Raw genomic sequence first — 19,408 nt, 5'->3', positions numbered from 1 at the left:
AAGCAGACTGTTTCCAATAGTTAAGGGGTCAAGACAAGGTACCATAGATAAAAGATTAAATGCAAGAGAACCGAGGGTCAGAGAAACTTCTTCGCACACAGTTGTGAGGCTGTGGAATTCACTTCCAGGGTTAGTGGTTGAGGCAGAAACAATGCCACCATTCAAAATTAGATTGAGTAGGTGGATGAAGGAACAGGGTGGGTAAAGAAATATTTGCTCATGTGGAGGGCAAGGATTCAAAAAGGGATGAGGTTATTGAGCCTAATGTTCATCCAAGGAAATCTATTAACACTTTGTTGTCATGACTTGTATTTATAAAACATGTAACAGATTACACTTTTTTTAAAGTTTAATCAGAAAATACAGAATACCATTTTAGAAAGCCAAGAAAACAAATTTCAGAAACTATAGATACTTATTCAAGAAATTATCCCAATATTCAATAACCTTTATTTCTGTAATTTATGTTCTAAACAATGCTCATGAAGTTATTTACTATAGTAACAACATTCAATTTGTAATATGTAGGAAATTGCTTCAAGATGATTAACATATACCAAGTTTTAGAAGAATGAAAATGTGATCTATAGTATTTGGACGCGAGAAACTATTTGCATTTGTAATTGTTTACGAAGCAAATACAAAAGTCAGATTCCTGCATTTCCAACTTGAGTCGATAATATTCAAGAAAAAGATATGCCAACAGGGGAGAAAAAGCTATATAACATAATATTTATTGATTATATTTTGTTGCTTTAATAATCATCGTAGTTGACATTAGCACCATGGCGCATAGATTGGGAATAATGAGGGCCAATTGGAGAATTGCCATCATAATGGTGTTGGTTGTAATACCGGGAGTGATCATCGTGAACAGCGCCTTGGTGCACGCTCATCCAATACGCAACGGTTTCTTCAAATTTCTGCAGGATAATTTAAAAAATATGAATTAACTCTTTAAAATGATTATGTACTGAAAATTAACTATACTGTTAAATGAAAGGAGAAAGCACAGTTATGCTATGTGGGTGTCGCTGGCAGGCCAGCATTTATTGCCCATTCCTAATTGCCCTCGAGAAGGTGGTGGTGAGTCGCCTTCTTGAACCGCTGCAGTCCGTGTGGTGAAGGTACTTCCACAATGCTGTTACGGAGGGAGTTCCAGGATTTTGACCTAGCGACGATGAAGGAACGGCGATATACTTCGAAGTCAGGAAGTGGAAGAAAAATTAGTCATCCTCTGGACATAGCAGCTCCATTCAAGAAGATTGAAGAGTTCAAAGCAGTGCCTATTCTTTAATGATTTGCCAGAACTTTCACAAGAATTCCTCTTCAGTTAAAACTGAAGTCAAGCGTAGGTCACTTGCAGTCAGAATCAGGGGAATTTATAATGGGGAACAAAGAAATGGCAGACCAACGAAATACATATTTTGGTTCTGTCTTCACAAAGGAGGACACAAATAACCTCCCAGAGATGCCGGGGAACATAGGGTCTGATGAAAGGGTGGAACTGAAAGAAATCAGTATTTGTAGGGAAATGGTGTTAGGAAAATTGATGGGACTGAAGGCCGATAAATCCCCAGGGTACTTAAGGAAGTGGCCCTAGAAATAGTAGATGCATTGCTGGTCATCTTCCAGAACTCGATAGACTCTGGAACAGTACCCATGGATTGGAGGGTAGCTAATGTTACCCCACTATTCAAAAAAGGTGGTAGAGAAAAAGCAGGGAATTATAGACTGGTAAGCCTGACATCGGTAGTGGGGAAAATGCTAGAGTCCATTATAAAAGATGTAATAGCAGAGCACTTGGAAAACAGTGACAGGATCGGACAAAGTCAACATGGATTTACAAAAGGTAAATCATGCTTGACTAATCTACTGGAATTTTTTGAGGATGTAACTGGTAAAATAGATAAGGGAGAATCAGTGGATGTGGTGTATTTGGACTTTCAGAAGGCTTTCGATAAGGTCCCACATAAGAGATTAGCGTGCATAATTAAGGCACATGGGATTGGGGGCAAGGTATTGACTTGGATAGAGAACTGGTTGGCGGACAGAAAGCAAAGAGTTGGAATAAACGGGTCGTTTTCCGAGTGGCAGGCAGTGACTAGTGGGGTACCGCAAGGATTGGTCCTAGGACCCCAGCTGTTCACAATATATATTAATGAGCTGGACGAGGGAATTGGATGTAATATCTCCAAATTTGCAGATGACACAAAGCTGGGTGGGAGGGTATGCTGTGAGGAGGATGTCGTGAAACTCCAGTACGATTTGGACAGGTTGGGTGATTGGGCAGAAACATGGCAAATGCACTATAATGTGGATAAATGTGAGGTTATCCACTTTGGTGGCAAAAACAGGAAGGCAGATTATTATTTGAATGGCAATAGATTGGGAGAAGGGGAAGTGCAAAGAGACCTGGGTGTTCTTGTGCACCAGTCGCTGAAGGTAAGCATGCAGGTGCAGCAGGTGGTTAAGAAGGCAAGTGGTATGTTGGCCTCCGTAGCAAGAGGGTTCGAGTACAGGAACAAGGATGTCTTGTTACAGTTGTACAGGGCCTTGGTAAGACCGCACCTTGAGTATTGTGTGCAGTTTTGGTCGCCTTACCTGAGGAAGGACGTTCTTGCCATGGAGGGAGTGCAGCGAAGATTCACCAGGCTGATACCTGGGATGGCAGGAATGACGTATGAGGAGAGATTGTGTCGATTGGGCTTATACTCACTGGAGTCTAGAAGATTGAGAGGGGATCTCATCGAAACCTATAAAATTCTGTCAGGCCTGGACAGATGAGATGCAGGAAGGATGTTTCTGATGGCTGGGGAGTCCAGAACCAGGGGTCGTAGTCTAAGGATAAGGGATAAGCCATTTAGGACTGAAATGAGGAGGAATTTCTTCACCTAGAGAGTGGTGAACCTGTGGAATTCTCTGCCACAGAGGGCGGTGGAGGCCAGTTCATTAAATATATTCAAGAAAGAGTTGGATATATTTCTTAAGGCTAAAGGGATCAAGGGATATGGGGAGAAAGCAGGAACAGGGTACTGAATTTGGATGATCAGCCATGATTGCATTGAATGGCGGAGCAGGCTCAAGGGGCTGAATGGCCTACTCCTGCTCCTATCTTCTATGTTTCTATGTAACTGTTTCAGAAAATGTGCTGGTTTTGAAATGTATGATTATGCCAATTAATAGTGTCTCTAATATATTCCTTTATTTCTTTCTGCAAAATATTACCACTGTGTAATCTGGAATCTCTAGTGACCTCCATCATCACTGCAGTTTTCTATGGCCATAGTTTCTGCTGGGATGTCTCTATTCTAGAGCCAGGCCTGCTCCTGGGTCCTCAGTTCTCCACTGCGCTGCTGAGAATTTTTCACACCATGCTGAGCTAGCTGTGAACTGTTCCCGCTGGTTCTCATCTTCCTCTGGATTCTACTCCATTACTGCTGAATGACTTTTACTTTGGAACTTTCCATGGCTGTGGCTCTACTCACCCTCCAGAACGCCTCAGTCACCATTCACTGGACTGGCTCCTCAAGCTCCTACTAGTGCTCACGATCTTGAGTTCTCCTCAACTCCCCACAGCTATTTCCTTGGACAAAGTCTCTCATCTGCACTGATCTTGTGGATTTATTTCACCATTCCTTGGTTTTACTGCTCTCAGCCCTTGGGCTCCACTCCCACTGCTCCTCACTCATCTGCTGCTATACTGGAACTGCTGCTGTGCACTACTAATCAGAAAGACCACTATGGCCTTACCCCACCCCATCCCTTCTCCAGCTGTAACAAATCTCTGAGATCTCTGCAGTTCTCCAAATTTGCCCTCTTTTGCATCCCTCATTCCCACTACTTTCACCGCACCATTGGTGGCCTTGCCTCAGCTATCTAGACCCTAAGCTCTGTCATACCCTAAACCTCTGTGCCTCTCGACCTCTCTCTCTCTCCTTTAAGATCCTCCTTAAAACCTATCTCTTTAAGCACCTATTCTCTCCTTTTCTGGTTCTGTGTCATTTTTGTCCGATTATGCTTGCGTGAAGCACCGTGGGATGTTTTCCCATGTTAAATCTGTTATATAAATGCAAGTTGTTGCTTCCTCATGTTGCACGTCCTTTATATCCTACGCTTAATAGGACATTTAATTCAGAGTGGCTGGCTGAATGGCCACCAGCCATTAACCTAGATTTGGGTGCAGAAAATTCTATGCAGCTCAAGCCGACTTTAAAAATAGTTGTTCCCATTGTCTCCTGAGAATAAGAACACTAAAGCATTTGCAGAGTGAGACTGCAAGCAGCCATGCTTAGTGGATAAATTACAAGTAGTGGGAAGAAAACAGTTTCAAGGGCTTTTAAACAGCAGGGAATGTTCTTACTATGATGATGTCCCTTTCTTGAGAATCTCCTGTAATGGAGACTTAATAAAGTTGTCAAGAAAAAATGTATAGATGTGTTTTTTTTAGAATGGCACTTGAGGAGAGGGATCAGTACTTTTATTGAGAGGAAAAACTTAAATTGGTATAGGTCAAAAAACAACCTTGGGAGGTCTACTCAGTGACTAGCTACCAAAAGTCTAGATCAGCATCCTCCTCGCAGCTGCCAATTCTGCAATCAAAGGTATATCCAAGATTTAGTACTGACTGGCATTCATTTTAGCTCCATATTTTATAAGGTTGCCATAGTGACTCCAATTTTCCCCTAGAGATAGTAAATGACACAGATTATTTGGTTGTTTTATACTTGATTTTCATGACGTAGGTTTTTACCTGTTATTCATTTATTGCTATTTCACTTTGCAAAAAAGGGGGAGAAAAAACACAGATCTAGAAATTCACTAGTGTCTCAATGAGCTGTTAACATGTGAAAGTATCAAAATTTTAGATGGGCTTTTTTTTTGCTACAGTACACCCCGGCATTGAGTGACATCATTATGCATTGCTCTTCAGAAGTGATAATAATTGCTCAGTTAAATACACTGAGCTGCAAACAATCTGATAGCACATACTAGTCTTACCCAATAAACAAAAGATGATCAGAAGGGATAATGTATTTCAGCTCAAACAAAAGTATAAAATTGTGGCTTTATCCACAACTCTCAGGACTCTGAAGAAAAGCATAAACTCCTGCAGTGTCCACAAAATGTGGCATCAACTGCTGATGTATTTTATTTGTTATTGTTTGATATATTATAGGTATGTTAATGCTCACCGGATAGATCAGAGAGTTTGTCCAGTCAGCAGCTGAACAATGCAGACCCAAGAAAGTTCTAAGTTCAACTCTTGTCTATGTGAAATTAGCTGTTCAAGTCAGGGCAGAAGTAGGAGTGTTACTATTGGCCTCAGTGCACATGGAAAATAAACAGTGTTCCCACTTCTGATTACTAACCAACAAACCCTGTTGTGCATGCACATGTAGATAGCATACGATGCAGCACAGAAGAAAGCCATTCAGCACATCGTGCCTCTTTGGTAGAGCTATCCAATTAGCTCCACTCACCTGCTCTTTCCTCATAGCCCTGTAGATATTTTCCTTTCAAGTACACATCCAATTCCCTTTTGAAAGTTACTATTGAATCTGCTTTCACCACACTTTCAGGCAGTGCATTCCAGTTCATAACAACTAGCTGTGTAAAAAAATTGTTTCTGCATGTCACCTCGAGTTCTTTTGCCAATTACCTTAAATCTGTGTCCTTTGGTTACTGACCATTCTGCCACCAAGAACAGTTTCTCCTTATTTACTCTATCAAAACCGTTTACGATTTTGAACACCACTATGAAATCTCTTAACTTTTTCTGCTCTAAGGAGAACAAAGCCAACTTCTCCAGTGTCTCCACATAACTGAAGTCCCTCATCCCTGGTACCATTCTAGTAAATCTCTTCTACACCCTCTCTGAGGCCTTGACATCCTAATAAAGTGTGGTGCCTAGAATTGAACACAATACTCCAGCCGAGGCTTAACCAGTGTTTTATAAAAGCTTTAGCATAACATCCTTGCTTTTGTACTCTGTGCCTCTATTAATAAAGCTAAGGATCCCATATGCTTTTTAACAGCATTCTCAACTTGTTCTGCCACCTCAAAGACTTGTGTACATACACCCCCAGGTGTCTCTGTTCCTTCCTCCCCTTTAAAATTGTACCATTGCCTCTCCTCATTCTTCCTACCAAAATATATCACTTCACACTTCTCTGCTTTAAATTTCATCTGCCATGTGTCTGCCCATTTCACCAGTCTGTCTATGTCCTCCTGAAGTCTGTCACTATCCTCCACGTTGTTTACTACATTTCCGAGTTTCGTGCAAAATTTGAAATTCTATCCTGTATAGACAAGTCTAGGTCATTAATATATATCAAAAAGAGCAGTGGTCCAAATACCAATTCCTGGGAAACACCACTGTATACTTACCTCCAGTCGCAAAACAACTGTTTACCACTAATCTAATCTCTGTTTTCTATCCATTAGCCAATTTTGTATCGACGTTGCCATTGTTCCTTTAATCCCACAGCTTTAATTTTGCTAACAAGTCTATTATGTGGTACTTTATCAAATGTTTATTGAAAATCCATACACACAATATCAACCGCACTACCCTCAACAACCCTCTCCATTACTTCATCAAAGTATTCAATCAAGATAGTCAAACATGATTTTTCCTTTAAAAAATCCGTGTAAACTTATTTATTAGCGATTACTTTTTCCAAGTGTCAATTAATTTTGTTCCAGATTATTGTCTCAAAGTTTCCCACCACTGGTATTCGGTTGACTGGCCTGTAACTGCTGGGTTTATCCCCCTTACCTTTTTTGAACAGGGGTGTAACATTTGCAATCCTCCTCTGGCACCACTTCCATATCCAAGGAGCATTGGAAGATTGTGGCCAGAGCTGCTACAATTTCGACTCTTACTTCCTTCAGTAACCTAGGATGTGTCCCATCTGGACTAGGTGACTTTCTACTTTGAGGACTACCAACCTTTTAAGTAGCTCCTCTTTATCTTTTTTCTTCTTATCCAATATTGCTACTGCCTCGTCCTTTACTGCTACATTGACAGCATCCTCTTCTCTAGTGAAGGCCGATGCGAAATATTCATTTAGTACCTCAGCCATACCCTCTCCCTCCACAAGAATAGGATTACATAGGATAAATGGCACAAAACAGGCCATTCGGCCCGACCAGTCCATACTGGCGTTTATGCTCCACTTGAGCCTTCTCCCGTCTTTCCTCATCGCACTCTATCAGCATAACCCTCTATTCCCATCTCCCTCATATGTTTGTCCAGCCTCCCCTTAAATGCATCTATACTATTCGCTTCAACCACTCCCTGTGGTAGCGAGTTCCACATTCTCACCATTCTTTGGGTAAAGAAGTTTCTTCTGAATTCCCTATTGGATTTCTTGGTAACTATCTTATATTGATGGCCTCTAGTTTTGCTCTTCCCCACAAGTAGAAACATTCTCTCTGTATCCACTCTAGTAAAACCTTTCATAATTTTATAGACCTCTATTAGGTCACCCCTCCGCCTTTTTTCAAGAGAAAAGAGACCCAGCTTTCCTGATATATATAGCCTCACATTTCTGGTATCATCCTTGTAAATCTTCTCTGCACCCTCTCCAGTGCCTCTATATCCTTTTTATAATATGGCGACCAGAACTGCACGCAGTACTCCAAGTGTGGTCTAACCAAGGTTCGATACAGGTTTAGCATAATTTCACTACTTTTCAATTCTATCCCTCTAGAAATAAACCCTAGTGCTTAGTTTGCTTTTTTAAATGGCCTTCCTAACCTGTGGGGCAACTTTTAGTGATTTATATATTTGTACTCCTAGATCCCTTTGTTCCTCTACTCCACCTAGACTCAAACACTCCAAGTGATGTGACCTCCCTATTCTTCCTACCAAAATGTAATACCTCACATTGTGTTGAACTTAATTTGCCAATTATTTGCCCATTCTGCAAGTTTATTAATGTCCTCCTGTAATTTGTTGCAGTCCTTTTCAGTATTGACTATTCCCCCCAATTTGGTATCATCCAGAAATTTAGAAATTGTGTTTTTGATTCCAAAGTCTAAATCGTTAATGTAAATTGTGAACAACAGTGGTTCCAGCACTAATCCTTGTGGAACACCACTCCCCACCTTCTGTCATTGTGAATAGCTACCTTTTACCCCTACTCTCTGCTTTCTGTCTTGAAGCCAGCTAGCAATCCATTCTACTACTTTTTTTAAATTTTGTTTTTGATGGGATGTGGGCATCGCTGGCAAGGCCAGCATTTATTGCCCATCCCTAATTGCCCTTGAGAAGGTGGTGGTGAGCTGCTTTCTTGAACCGCTGCAGTCCATGTGGTGAAGGTACTTCCACAGTGCTGTTAGGGAGGGAGTTCCAGGATTTTATCCCAGCGACGATGAAGGAATGGCAATATACTTCTAAGTCAGGATGGTGTGTGACTTGGAGGGGAACTTGGAGGTGGTGGTGTTCCCATGCGTCTGCTGCCCTTGTTCTTCTAGGTGGAAGAGGTCGCGGGTTTGGGAGGTGCTGCCGAAGAAGCCTTGGTGAGTTGCTGCAGTGCATCTTGTAGATGGTACACACTGCAGCCACTGGTACACCGGTGGTGGAGGGAGTGAATGTTTAAGGGGTGGATGGGGTGCCAATCAAGCGGGCTGCTTTGTCCTGGATGGTGTCGAGCTTCTTGAGTGTTGTTGGAGCTGCACTCGTCCAGGCAAGTGAAGAGTATTCCATTACACCCCTTATTTGTGCCTTGTAGATGGTAGAAAGGCTTTGGGGTGTCAGGAGGTGAGACACTCGCTGCAGAATACCTAGCCTCTGACATGCTCTTGTAGCCACAGTATTTATGTGGCTGGTCCAGTTAAGTTTCTGGTTAATGGTGACCCCCAGGATGTTGATGGTGGGGGATTCGGTGATATTAATGCCATTGAATGTCAAGGGGCGGTGGTTAGACTCTTGCTTGTTGGAGATAGTCATTGCCTGGCACTTCTGTGGTGTGAATGTTACCTGTCACTTATCAGCCCAAGCCTGAACGTCGTTCAGGTCTTGTTGCATGCGGGCATGGACTGCTTCATTATCTGAGGAGTTGTGAATGGCACTGAAGACTGTGCAGTCATCAGCGAAAATCCCCATTTCTGACCTTATGTTGGAGGGAAGGTCATTGATGAAGCAGCTGAAGATGGTTGGGCCTAGGACACTGCCCTCTTTAGCTATCCCCTAGTCCTCTGGCACTACACCTTTTTCTAACAAATTATTAAATATGTGTAGTAATGTCTCTGCTGTCCCTTCCCTAGATTCTTTTAAAATACGGGGATGCAATCCATCCGAACCAGGGGTTTTATCCTCTTTGAGTTTGATTAGTTTGTTTAATATAGCCCCTTTTTTATTTTAAATGCACTTATCTCATTACTCATCTCGTCATTCAATGTCATGTCCACCTGTTCAATCTCCTTGGTAAATACCAAAGCGAAATAATGATTTAATATTTCTGCCATCTCCCTATCGTTCTGTGGTATTGTCCTGTCTATCCCTTAATGGCCCTATTCCCATCCCAACCTTCCTTTTTTTATTGATGTGCCTGTAAAATATTTTACTATTTTGTTTTATGTTCCTTGATAATTTAATTTCATAGTTCCTCTCTGCCTTCCTAATTGCTTTTTTGACTTCTCTCCTAATCCCTTCGTATTCTCTCTTATCATGCACTCCTCTGCTGTCTACGTACTTAATGTATGCCTCTTTCCTTACCCTCAATTGTTTCCTTATGTCTTTATTCATCTATGGAGTCTCATTAGTGTTTAGTTTGTTCTTTCCTTTTAGAGGAATATATTTTTCCTACACTCTGTTGAACACCATTTTAAATGTTTCCCATCATCATTCTATGTCGTTGTTTGCCAATATTGTTGCCCATTTTATTTTCCCAAGTTCTATTCTCAGCCTCTCAAAATCAGCTTTTCTCCAATCTATTAACTTGGTTTTTGTCATACTTATGTCCTTCTCTATTATCATCTTAAAGCGTATTATATTATGTTTCCCTACTTTCACTTCTCTTATCTGCTCTGGCTCATTCCCCATAACTAGATCCAATAGCGTATCCTCCCTTGTTGGGCTTTTTACATATTGGGTTAGAAAGGAGTCCTGTAGACATTGTAGGAGCTCCATTCCCTTATCCCCTTTACCTACCTCTTCTGTCCAATTAATATTGGGGTAGTTGAAATCCCCCATGATTATTATTCTATGTTTTTACTCATTTCTCGAATTTGTCTGTATAGTTCTTCCTCTACCTCCTTTCCACTATTAGGTGGTTTGTAGACTACTCCTATTAGTGTGATTAATTCTTTATTATCTTTTATCTCTATCCATATAGATTCTATTTTTGACTTGCTAATATCTACGTCCCTTTTTTCTACTGCCATTATGTTATCCCTAATAAGTACAGATTACTCCACCTCCCCTTTTTCCCCCTCTATCTTTTCTAAATATGTTATACCCTGCAATGTTTAATTCCCAGTCCCAATTTTTCTGTAGCCATGTCTCAGTAATCCCTACTATGTCTTGTTCCTCACAACGCATGATTGCCTCCAGCTCCCCTGTTTTATTATGGACACTGTGTGTATTGCTGTACAGACAGTTTAGCTCATTTTTAATAGGATTTCCTCTCATTTTATGTTTAACCATCTTTTTAGACTCCTGTTCTATAACTCTATTTTGCTCCCTTGCTGTCAATGGTCCTCCCTTACTTTATTCTTTCCTATGCTCACTTTTCCTGTTTTGTTTATGTTTAGGCTGCTTACGTTTCTTGTAGATTCCTCCGCCCTTCTTCCTAGTTTAAGGCTTTTGCCACTTCCCTATTTACCATTTCTGCTAGGACACGGGTCCCATCCCGGTTCAGGTGGCGCCCGTCCCATTGGTACAACTCCTTCCTGTCCCAGAACTGGTGCCCGTGTCGCATGATAAGGAACCCCTCTTTCCCACACCAGCCCTTTAACCACGTGTTAATTCTCCTGATCTGTCTCCTTTTATGCCAACTTGTACGTGGCTCAGCAATAATCCAGAGATTATTACCCTCAAGGTCCTGCTTTTTAATTTCGAGCCTAACTCCTGATACTCTTTCAGCAGGACCTCCTCCCTGTTCTTACCTATGTCGTTTGTTCCAACATGGACCACGACAACTGGATTTAAGCCCTCCCTTTCCAAGTGCCTCTCCAGCCGCCATGAGATATCCCTTACCCTGGTAGGCAACACACCCTTCAGGATTCTCATTCATGGCTGCAGAGGATGCTATCTATCCCTCTAATAAAATTGAGGCTCATGGAATAGGTTGGTCACTGGCAGCTTGGATAAGGAACTGCTTTAAGCGCAGAAAACAGCGAGTTGTGGTAAATGGCTGTTTTTCAGACTGGAGGATGGTAGACAGTGGTATTCCCCAAGGGTCGGTGCTGGGGCCACTGCTTTTTTTGATATATATAAATGACCTGGATATTGAAATACAGAGCAGAATTTCTAAATTTGCCGATGACACCAAACTTGGGGGTGTGGCAAACAGTGATGATGATACCAATCGACTGCAACAAGAGATAGAAAGGCTAACAGAATGGGCAGACAAGTGGCAGATGGAATTTAATACAGGGAAGTGTGAAGTGATGTATTTTGGCAGAAGGAACAGGGAGAGGCAATATACACTTAATGGCACAGTTTTAAAGAGTGTGCAGGGACAGAGGGACCTGGGAGTTAATGTGCATAGGTCCCTGAAGGTGGCGGGACATATTGAGAGAGTGGTTAACAAAGCATATGGGATCTTGGGCTTCATAAATAGAGGTATTGAGTACAAAAGTAGAGAAGTTATGCTGAACCTTTATAAAGCGCTGGTTAGGCCACAACTGGAGTATTGCGTCTAGTTCTGGTCACCACACTTTAGGAAGGATGTGAAGGCCCTTAAGAGGGTGCAGAGGAGATTTACCAGAATAGTTCTGGGGATGGGGATCTTAGCTACAAGGACAGGTTGGCGAAGCTGGATTTGTTTTCATTAGAGCAAAGGAGGTTGCGGGGTGATTTGATAGAGGTGTACAAAATTATGACGGGTTTGGATAGGCTAGACAGGGAAAGGCTGTTCCAACTAGTTGATGGTACAAGGACTAGGGGATACAGATTTAAGGTTTTGGGCAAGAGATACAGTGGGTGTGAGGAAAAACTTTTTTACGCAGCGAGTGGTGAGGACCTGGAACTCGCTGCCGATGGAAGTGGTGGAAGCGGAGACACTCAATGTTTTCAAGGGGAGACTGGATAGGCACTTGAGGGAAATAAACTTGCAGGGCTACGGGGATAGAGCGGGGGAATGAGACTGACTGGATTGCTCTAGAGAGCTGGCATGGACTCGATGGGCCAAAGAGCCTCCTTCTGTGCCGTTATGACTCTAATTATAGAGTGCCCTGTCACTACCACATTTCTATTCTGCTCTTCCCCCCCCCCCACCCTTTGACAGCCATGTGAGCCACGGTGCCTTGGTCTGTATTGTGGCTGTCCTCCCTGCAGTCTTTCTCCTTGTCCTCCCAGGTAATGAGTACTTTGTACCTGTTGGACAGGACCAGTGTCTGCGGAACCTCCATCTCAACCTCTCCTAAATCGCTGCTACCCGGCTCCCTAACAGTCATACCTTCCCTTTCCTGAACATGTGCTGTCCTCTGGGGTGTGACTGCATTCTGGATAAAACTGTCCAGAAATCCCTCCCCCTCCCTTGTGTGTCAGAGTGTCTCCAACTCGCACTCCAGCTCAATGACTCTGAGCCGGAGAGATTCGAGATGGAGCCATCTCCTGCAGACGTGTTCGGTCGGGACAGTCTCACCATCCACAAACTCCCACATACTACAGTCCAGACACACAACCTGCCCTGCTGTATCTTAGACTAGCCTTATTTTATGTATTTAATTAGGTAAAGTCTTTATTCAATGATTATTTATAATTATATTAAGTAGTTTAACTAGTTAAGCTATAAATTTAATACAGTTATAGTTTCTTGCCAACTGTCCTAGGTTAGAGAGAAAAAAAAACCTTAATACTCACCAACCAATCACCTACCTGCTGTCCTGTGATGTCATTCTGTTATTTTTTTGGAAATCGTCGACGGTTCCGCCGCTCCTGGTGTCTCCAATCAAGAAGATCTCCCTTCTGGTCCAAATTCAGCCCCACTCTTCTTTGACTACACTTTTACTATTTGTGTTTATAAAAGACATTTGGGTTCCCTTTTATGGTAGCTGCTAATCTATTCTCATAATCTCATTTTGCCCCTCTTTATATCTCCGCTCTACTTTTTGTATTCGGCTTGGCTCTCTACTGTATTCTGAATCTTACATTTGTCATAAGCCTCCTTTTTCTGTCATTTTAATCTCGATATCTTTGGTCATCTGGGGAGCTCTAGCTTTTGGATGCACTTCCTTTCCCCCTCGTGGGAATGTGTCTACTCTGTACCCAAACCATCTCCTCCTTGAAGGCTTCCCATTGTTCAATTACTATTTGGCCTACCAATTTTTGATTCTGTTAGGGTGAAAATTATATAGCTTAAAGCAGCAACATAAAGAGTTAAAGAATGTATTGTAAGAAGTGAACTTGTAAATAAGAAACAATGGCACAAGACAAAACAAACTCAGCTTAAGATGGGGCAGGAATTAACTGTTTGTGGCTGCTCCCATTAAAACCATTGCGCTTGACATTATCGTTGAACAGTTATTGAATGTGGGAAACACTAAATATTTCACAATTATTCAGTGGTGCAGCCTTCTGCAAACTATTTGCTGGAAGCCCTTTTGGATGTATTAATGTAATTCTACTATTCTATAATGCAAAGTAGATGAATCAAAATTGTGTGTATTGATGAGTTACAGTAATTGGTAGCTGCAAAACTGCGCATTTTGTAATTAACCGCCCAAAGTTCTAGAAGGTTCCATATCATTCCTGTGAGGACAGGGGAGTTGTTGCTGAGGGAGCGTGATTGGTTGAAGACACCTGTGTGTAATATTTTGCTATAGTGTATAAAAGAAGTTTTAATACCTTATTGCTGGGGGAACGTGATTGGATGAGGATAAGAGAATTGTTGCTGGGGGAACATAATTGGGTGAACACATTTGTGTGTAGTGTTTTGCCTGTATAAAAGAAGTTTGATATCACTGTAACGGTGAGAAGGTGACCACTAGACCGCGGGGTCTATGGCTCTTCTCCCAGAATGTTCTGTTAATAAACTGTGTACTTTTACTTTAAGACAGACTCGAGTGAATCTATTTTTCACCAACAATTGGCGTAGTCGGCAGATGCTCCGGAACTGAAAGACCGCCCGCACCAGTGAACCCGGATGAGAAGTCAAATTTTGACCGTCCAGAAATTGAGTCATCTGGGGAGGCAGAGGAACAGTGCCGTAGCATCACGAATCAAGTAAAAGTCTGCAAGAGGTAGGAGAACACAGTTGTATGGTGTGAATTATATGAAATAGGGAACACTGTGTTGCGATTAAAGTCGTGAAGGAACGAATGGTACTTGACTGATTGACACAGACAAGGAGGATACCTGTTTCATCAATCCTAGCCTGAGCCGGAATTAAGAGGGCAATTGGGCCTCACGTGATGGCCAGAATTAAGTAGGCTGAGAGACTCAAGTATCCTAGGATCGTGAGGTCGAGGACTATATATGTGTCTGACTGTGTGAGAAGGAAGAGAACGTAGGAGAAAGGGTAAGAGTAGGTCCGAATTGAGATACAAACGCCAAAATTGTCTAACCAGAAATTGTTTCAGGAGTTGCAGACCAGCCCGAATAGAGGAACTCAGCCGAAGGTAAGTCTGAAGTTGGACTAGTTATGGCATCGGGGAAAGAAATAGAGGGAGGACCCCCGGGTCTCTCGAGGTTCTATGCAGATGACCGGAAGGGTATGGTAGACAAGATGCGGAAGGATGGGTGGGACCCGTTTCAGACGCCAGCCGCTCAGAGGGAGTGGTGGGATAAACAGAAACAAAAAAGAGGCAAAAAGGCGGGAGTCATTTTGGTAAATCAATTGGTATCAATGATACAAAAGAATAGCGAATTGCGCTGTAGATTAATGAGGCATAGAGAAAGGATAGAAGTATTGGAACAGGAAAATGAGTTCCTGGAAAAATGGAACACAATGGAAAGATGGATATAGGATGGACAGGTCAGAACTTTGGAATGAAATAAATGTGGGACTATGCGCCGCATGAAGGGGGGTTGAGGAAAGGCCCCCACCTTACAACAAGGCGGAAGCCACTGCACCACTAGAGGAATTTGTTTACTTAAGTGTATAAATATGCTGCGATTGCTGATGATTTTTGGAGTTGCTAGCCTAGCCCTTGACTAGGCATGCTCCCCTTGTGCACAAGTAAAATAAACTAACAATCTGACAGTACTGCTTGTGTGATAGAGTCTTACTCGGAGTCGAGATTTCGACAGTATTACTTGGAGGTTCCACCGAGATCGCTTACGACTTGCCGGTGAGTAAACGGACAAAAACACGGTGACTCTCTAAGGAAGGACCCTAACTGGCCAGTTATCGGTGATATTTTAATCACTAAAGGGGCCCTTCCTTGGACGGTGTGCAAGTGTAGTCTGTTTGTCTCAGCAGGAGTATTGCGATCTGTAAGACTCATTTCAGGGTTGAGTTGAAATTTTTGTAATCACTTCCTCTTTCAGCTTGACGGTAAAAGGAGACAGATTCCAAAACCTTGAACCCTGAAACAGGCTGGGCAGATTGTATAAGGGGAAGGTAAGAAAGACGTCGTCAGGTTAAGAAGGTCCCTGTTTCTTGTGTGATGGAAACAATTACCCTTGTGTGATAGGGAAAAATAAGAAGGGATGTGATCCTTGTTTGATAAGATCGATCCTTGTGTGATAGCAACTTAACAACTTTAAGATCCTGTGTTAAGGACTCAGTCTGTAGGGGCGTACAACGCAGACTGAGAATTGACTATATGTTTAGTTAGAGCATAAGGATTATAATCTGTATACCCCTTTGGGTTTTCGCAGTTTTTATTATCTTCGTAATATTATTATGTGCGTATTTTTGTGCGTCAATTGTCTGTGAGCTCGTAGGAAGACATAACAGGGAACTCAATAAGGGAGGTTGTGTCTCAGAAACACTTAAATTGGTGGAGAGTAAAGTGATCGGTTGATCGACACACCCGTGGTCCGTGTCCAACAGTATCTCACACACCCAGACTGAGCCCGAATTAAGAGCCCAAATGGGTCACGTGACAGCCAGGTGAAGTGGGCGTAGAGAACTCGGTTGGAACGGAAGGATTGTGATACCGAATACCTGTGATAACCTCAACCATTAAGAATGGGTGCCAGAGCAAGCAAAATACCAGAAAAAGGCACACCAGCCTGTTATATGCCCCAGAATTGTGGTCAGACATCAATAAATGACTCACCAAAATGGACCAAAAAGGGAAATAGGCCGTTTCCACCAGATGGTACATTTAACCTCGACAGGATAACGTGTCTCGAGGAGTGCCTCTTAAATAGAGACCCAGGGAGGAGTGGTAAGAAGGTGAATTGGTCAGTATTTGGAGACTGGAAACGAGAAGCTGAGAAAAGACGTGAGTGAAGTATCGAGGCTAGTAATGCAGGCCGTAGAAAGAAAAAAAAGCAAGTCAGGAAGGTCTTGGGGTTGTTTAATTACAGCAGGAATTTCATCCCAAACTTTGCAGCAATAGCAGAGCCATTTCAGAGACTGGTAAAAGGAGGGAACCCCGGTAATGGCGGGATTGACTGGAGACCTGAGCAGGAGAGCGCATATGGGGATTTGAAACAAGCCTTAATGGCGGCCCCCGGGCTGGGATTACCCGATATGGAGAAACCCTTCCATCTCCACTGTGAGAATGAGGGAGGATTCTACGCAGCAGTGACCCAGCAACATGGGGACAGAAGACGCCCAGTAGCGTATTATTCTACGCAACAGTCACCAGTTGTGGCAGGACTATCACGGTGTGTGGCGGCACTGGATTGTACGGCCTGGGCAGTAAAAGTGAGTGAACCAACTATGATGACCGGGGATATTATTTTACACACTAAGCACACTTTGGTAGAAATGTTAAACAATAACAAATTACGGTCAGTGTCCAACATGCGCAGAGCGCGTTGGGAGGCAGTCCTGATTCCCCGAGACAAGTCAGTTTTGATTGTCCGCGATACAGGGGAAAACCCGACGGAAGGTATGTTGGGGGGCAGGCGACCCCCATAGATGCGCTGACGTAGACGAGGAAGTAGGGGAAGGTAAAATACGAGATGAACCATTGGAAGGAGCATAAGTCACCTTGTACGTTGATGGGTCTAGAAAGTACATTGAGGGGGCCCCACATACAGGATGGGCGGTGGTCAATGGGCAGTTGAAAACCGAGGCGTCAGGACGACTCGATGGTGGGTTATCGACGCAGGTAGCGGAGATAGTAGCTTTAACAAAGGCGTTGGAATTGGCAAAGGGGAAAACAGCCAATATATATACAGATAGTAGATACGCCTTCGGAGTAGTACATGATTATATGACCGCTTGGGGGAGAAGGGGGTTTCTGACAGCTGGGGGGGATTCCATCAAACATGAGGAACGGATAAAGGCTCTCTTGGAAGCCGCAGAGGCTCCATTACAAGCAGCCGTGGTAAAAATAAAGGCACACCAGAAGCTGGAAAGCCCAGAGCAAAAAGGGAATCAGGCTGCAGATTTAGCAGCAAGACAAGCCCTTGAACAAGAACTAGTTGAGGAGAGAGTGTCAAGCGTCCAGGTAGAACACATAGACATCAGTGAGTTGCACAAAGATGTCTCTGAAGGAGAAAGACAAGAGTGGCATCGCACAGGGGGCAGGCCAGATTCCGGGGGAATCTGGCGAAAGGATGGAAAGGTGATGGCTCCGACATGTATCCGACAGATACTCCTGGAATTGCACCACAGGGATACCCACACAGGAAGGGGAGCAATGATTGAGTTATTAAGTAAAGAATGGTGGTGGCCAGGTTTGGGAAAGGACGTGGCAAAGTACTGTCAACGGTGCCTGAGGTGTGCACAGTATAACCCAGGGCGACCGATAAAGATACGATTAGCCCACCAACCCCGACCATGGGGGCCATGGGAAAATATACAGATAGACTCCACGGGTCCACTTCCCACTTCCAGGGGACGAAAATATTGTTTGATAGTCATAGATCAATTCACCAGATGGGTTGAGGCGTTTGCGATTCGGGATTGTACAGCCACCACTGTAGCTAAAATCATGGCAGAAGAAGTAATTCCCAGATGGGGAGTGCCAGTACAGATCGATTCCGACCAAGGGACACATTTTACAGGAGCTGTAGTGAAAAAGATATGTGAATGGATGGGAATAAAACAAAAATTCCACATCCCCAAAGTTCTGGGATGGTGGAACGAATGAATCGAACGACGGGCTTATCCCCGTACGAATTAATGACGGGAAGGGCAATGCGGCTTCCCCATGGAATAATAACTGGTGGGGAAGAGGTAGGCCCCCTCAAGGACAAAATCCGTAGATACGTATTGGAATTAAGTGACCAGTTGAAAGAAATGAGGCAATAAACTCGGGATCGGCAGGAGGAAAAGGACAAAGATTTGGAGTTAACTGCGCTCCCGTACATTCCTCCGGCGGGGACTAAGGTAATGGTTAAAAATCTACCTGAGAAACCTGGATTTGCACCAAAGTGGTCAGGGCCATACCAAATTCTAATTAGTGGGGATACGTGTGCTTGCATTGATATGAAGGGCATGGGACGATGGAAGCACTGGACGCAGTTGAAAGTCTATGACCCTTCATCAGCTTAGCAATGGCTACACCAGAACAGATACCCTTTACAGATAGCGAAGAATACATCGGGCAATACAAAGAATGGGAATGGATGATAGTACGAACATTGGTATGGATAATATGTATTATCCTAATGGGATACACCTTGGGGTGCATCCTGAAGTATGTATGGGAACAATCCCGCCGACCCCAACTAGCCCCAAGGCGGGAGGAAGTCCAAATGGTTATGTTCGAGGACTTAAGCTAATGATGATATTTTATCCATCCCCACAGGAGAATAGAATCTACAAGCAACAAACAGTTAGGGTTGGCGATATAGCCTTTGGGAAGTTGTTAACATAAAGTGATAAGAATTGTTCGATGTTAATGCAAGCGTAATGCGTGCGTGATTTCCGGTTCTTGTTAAAAAAAGGGGACAACTGTTGTAATAATGGAAAAAGGGATACTGCTGTTATGTGCGTGTGTAGTGGGTGCCTGCCTAATTGTTATGATGAGACAGGTCCCCGGACCAGAGAATGATAACAAGCGACGTAGAGAACTGAAGGTGAATACCTTTTTGTATATGTCCCACAAATATGCTATGGAAAACAATAAGGAAGGAGATTGTTGGATATGTACCCAAATC

General features: G+C 43.1%; 1 protein-coding gene across 4 annotated transcripts in view; it reads right to left on the bottom strand.

Moving 5' to 3' along the window:
• Nucleotides 1-331: 331 nt before the first annotated feature.
• Nucleotides 332-19,408, bottom strand: part of LOC147111779 (augurin-like) — a 149,190-nt gene continuing 130,113 nt past the window's right edge. For all 4 annotated transcript variants that reach the window (XM_085999000.1, XM_085999001.1, XM_085998998.1 and 1 more), the window contains one exon: nt 332-923. In XM_085999000.1, coding sequence (XP_085855126.1) covers nt 756-923 — 168 coding nt within the window. In that variant the 3' untranslated portion in view covers nt 332-755. The remainder of the gene's footprint in view (nt 924-19,408) is intronic.

The sequence above is a fragment of the Somniosus microcephalus genome, chromosome 10 (assembly GCF_052327205.1).
Source record: "Somniosus microcephalus isolate GS21.2 chromosome 10, FLI_Smic_1.0, whole genome shotgun sequence".
Classification (NCBI taxonomy): domain Eukaryota; kingdom Metazoa; phylum Chordata; class Chondrichthyes; order Squaliformes; family Somniosidae; genus Somniosus; species Somniosus microcephalus.
This window is presented reverse-complemented; position numbering and strand designations above follow the sequence as displayed.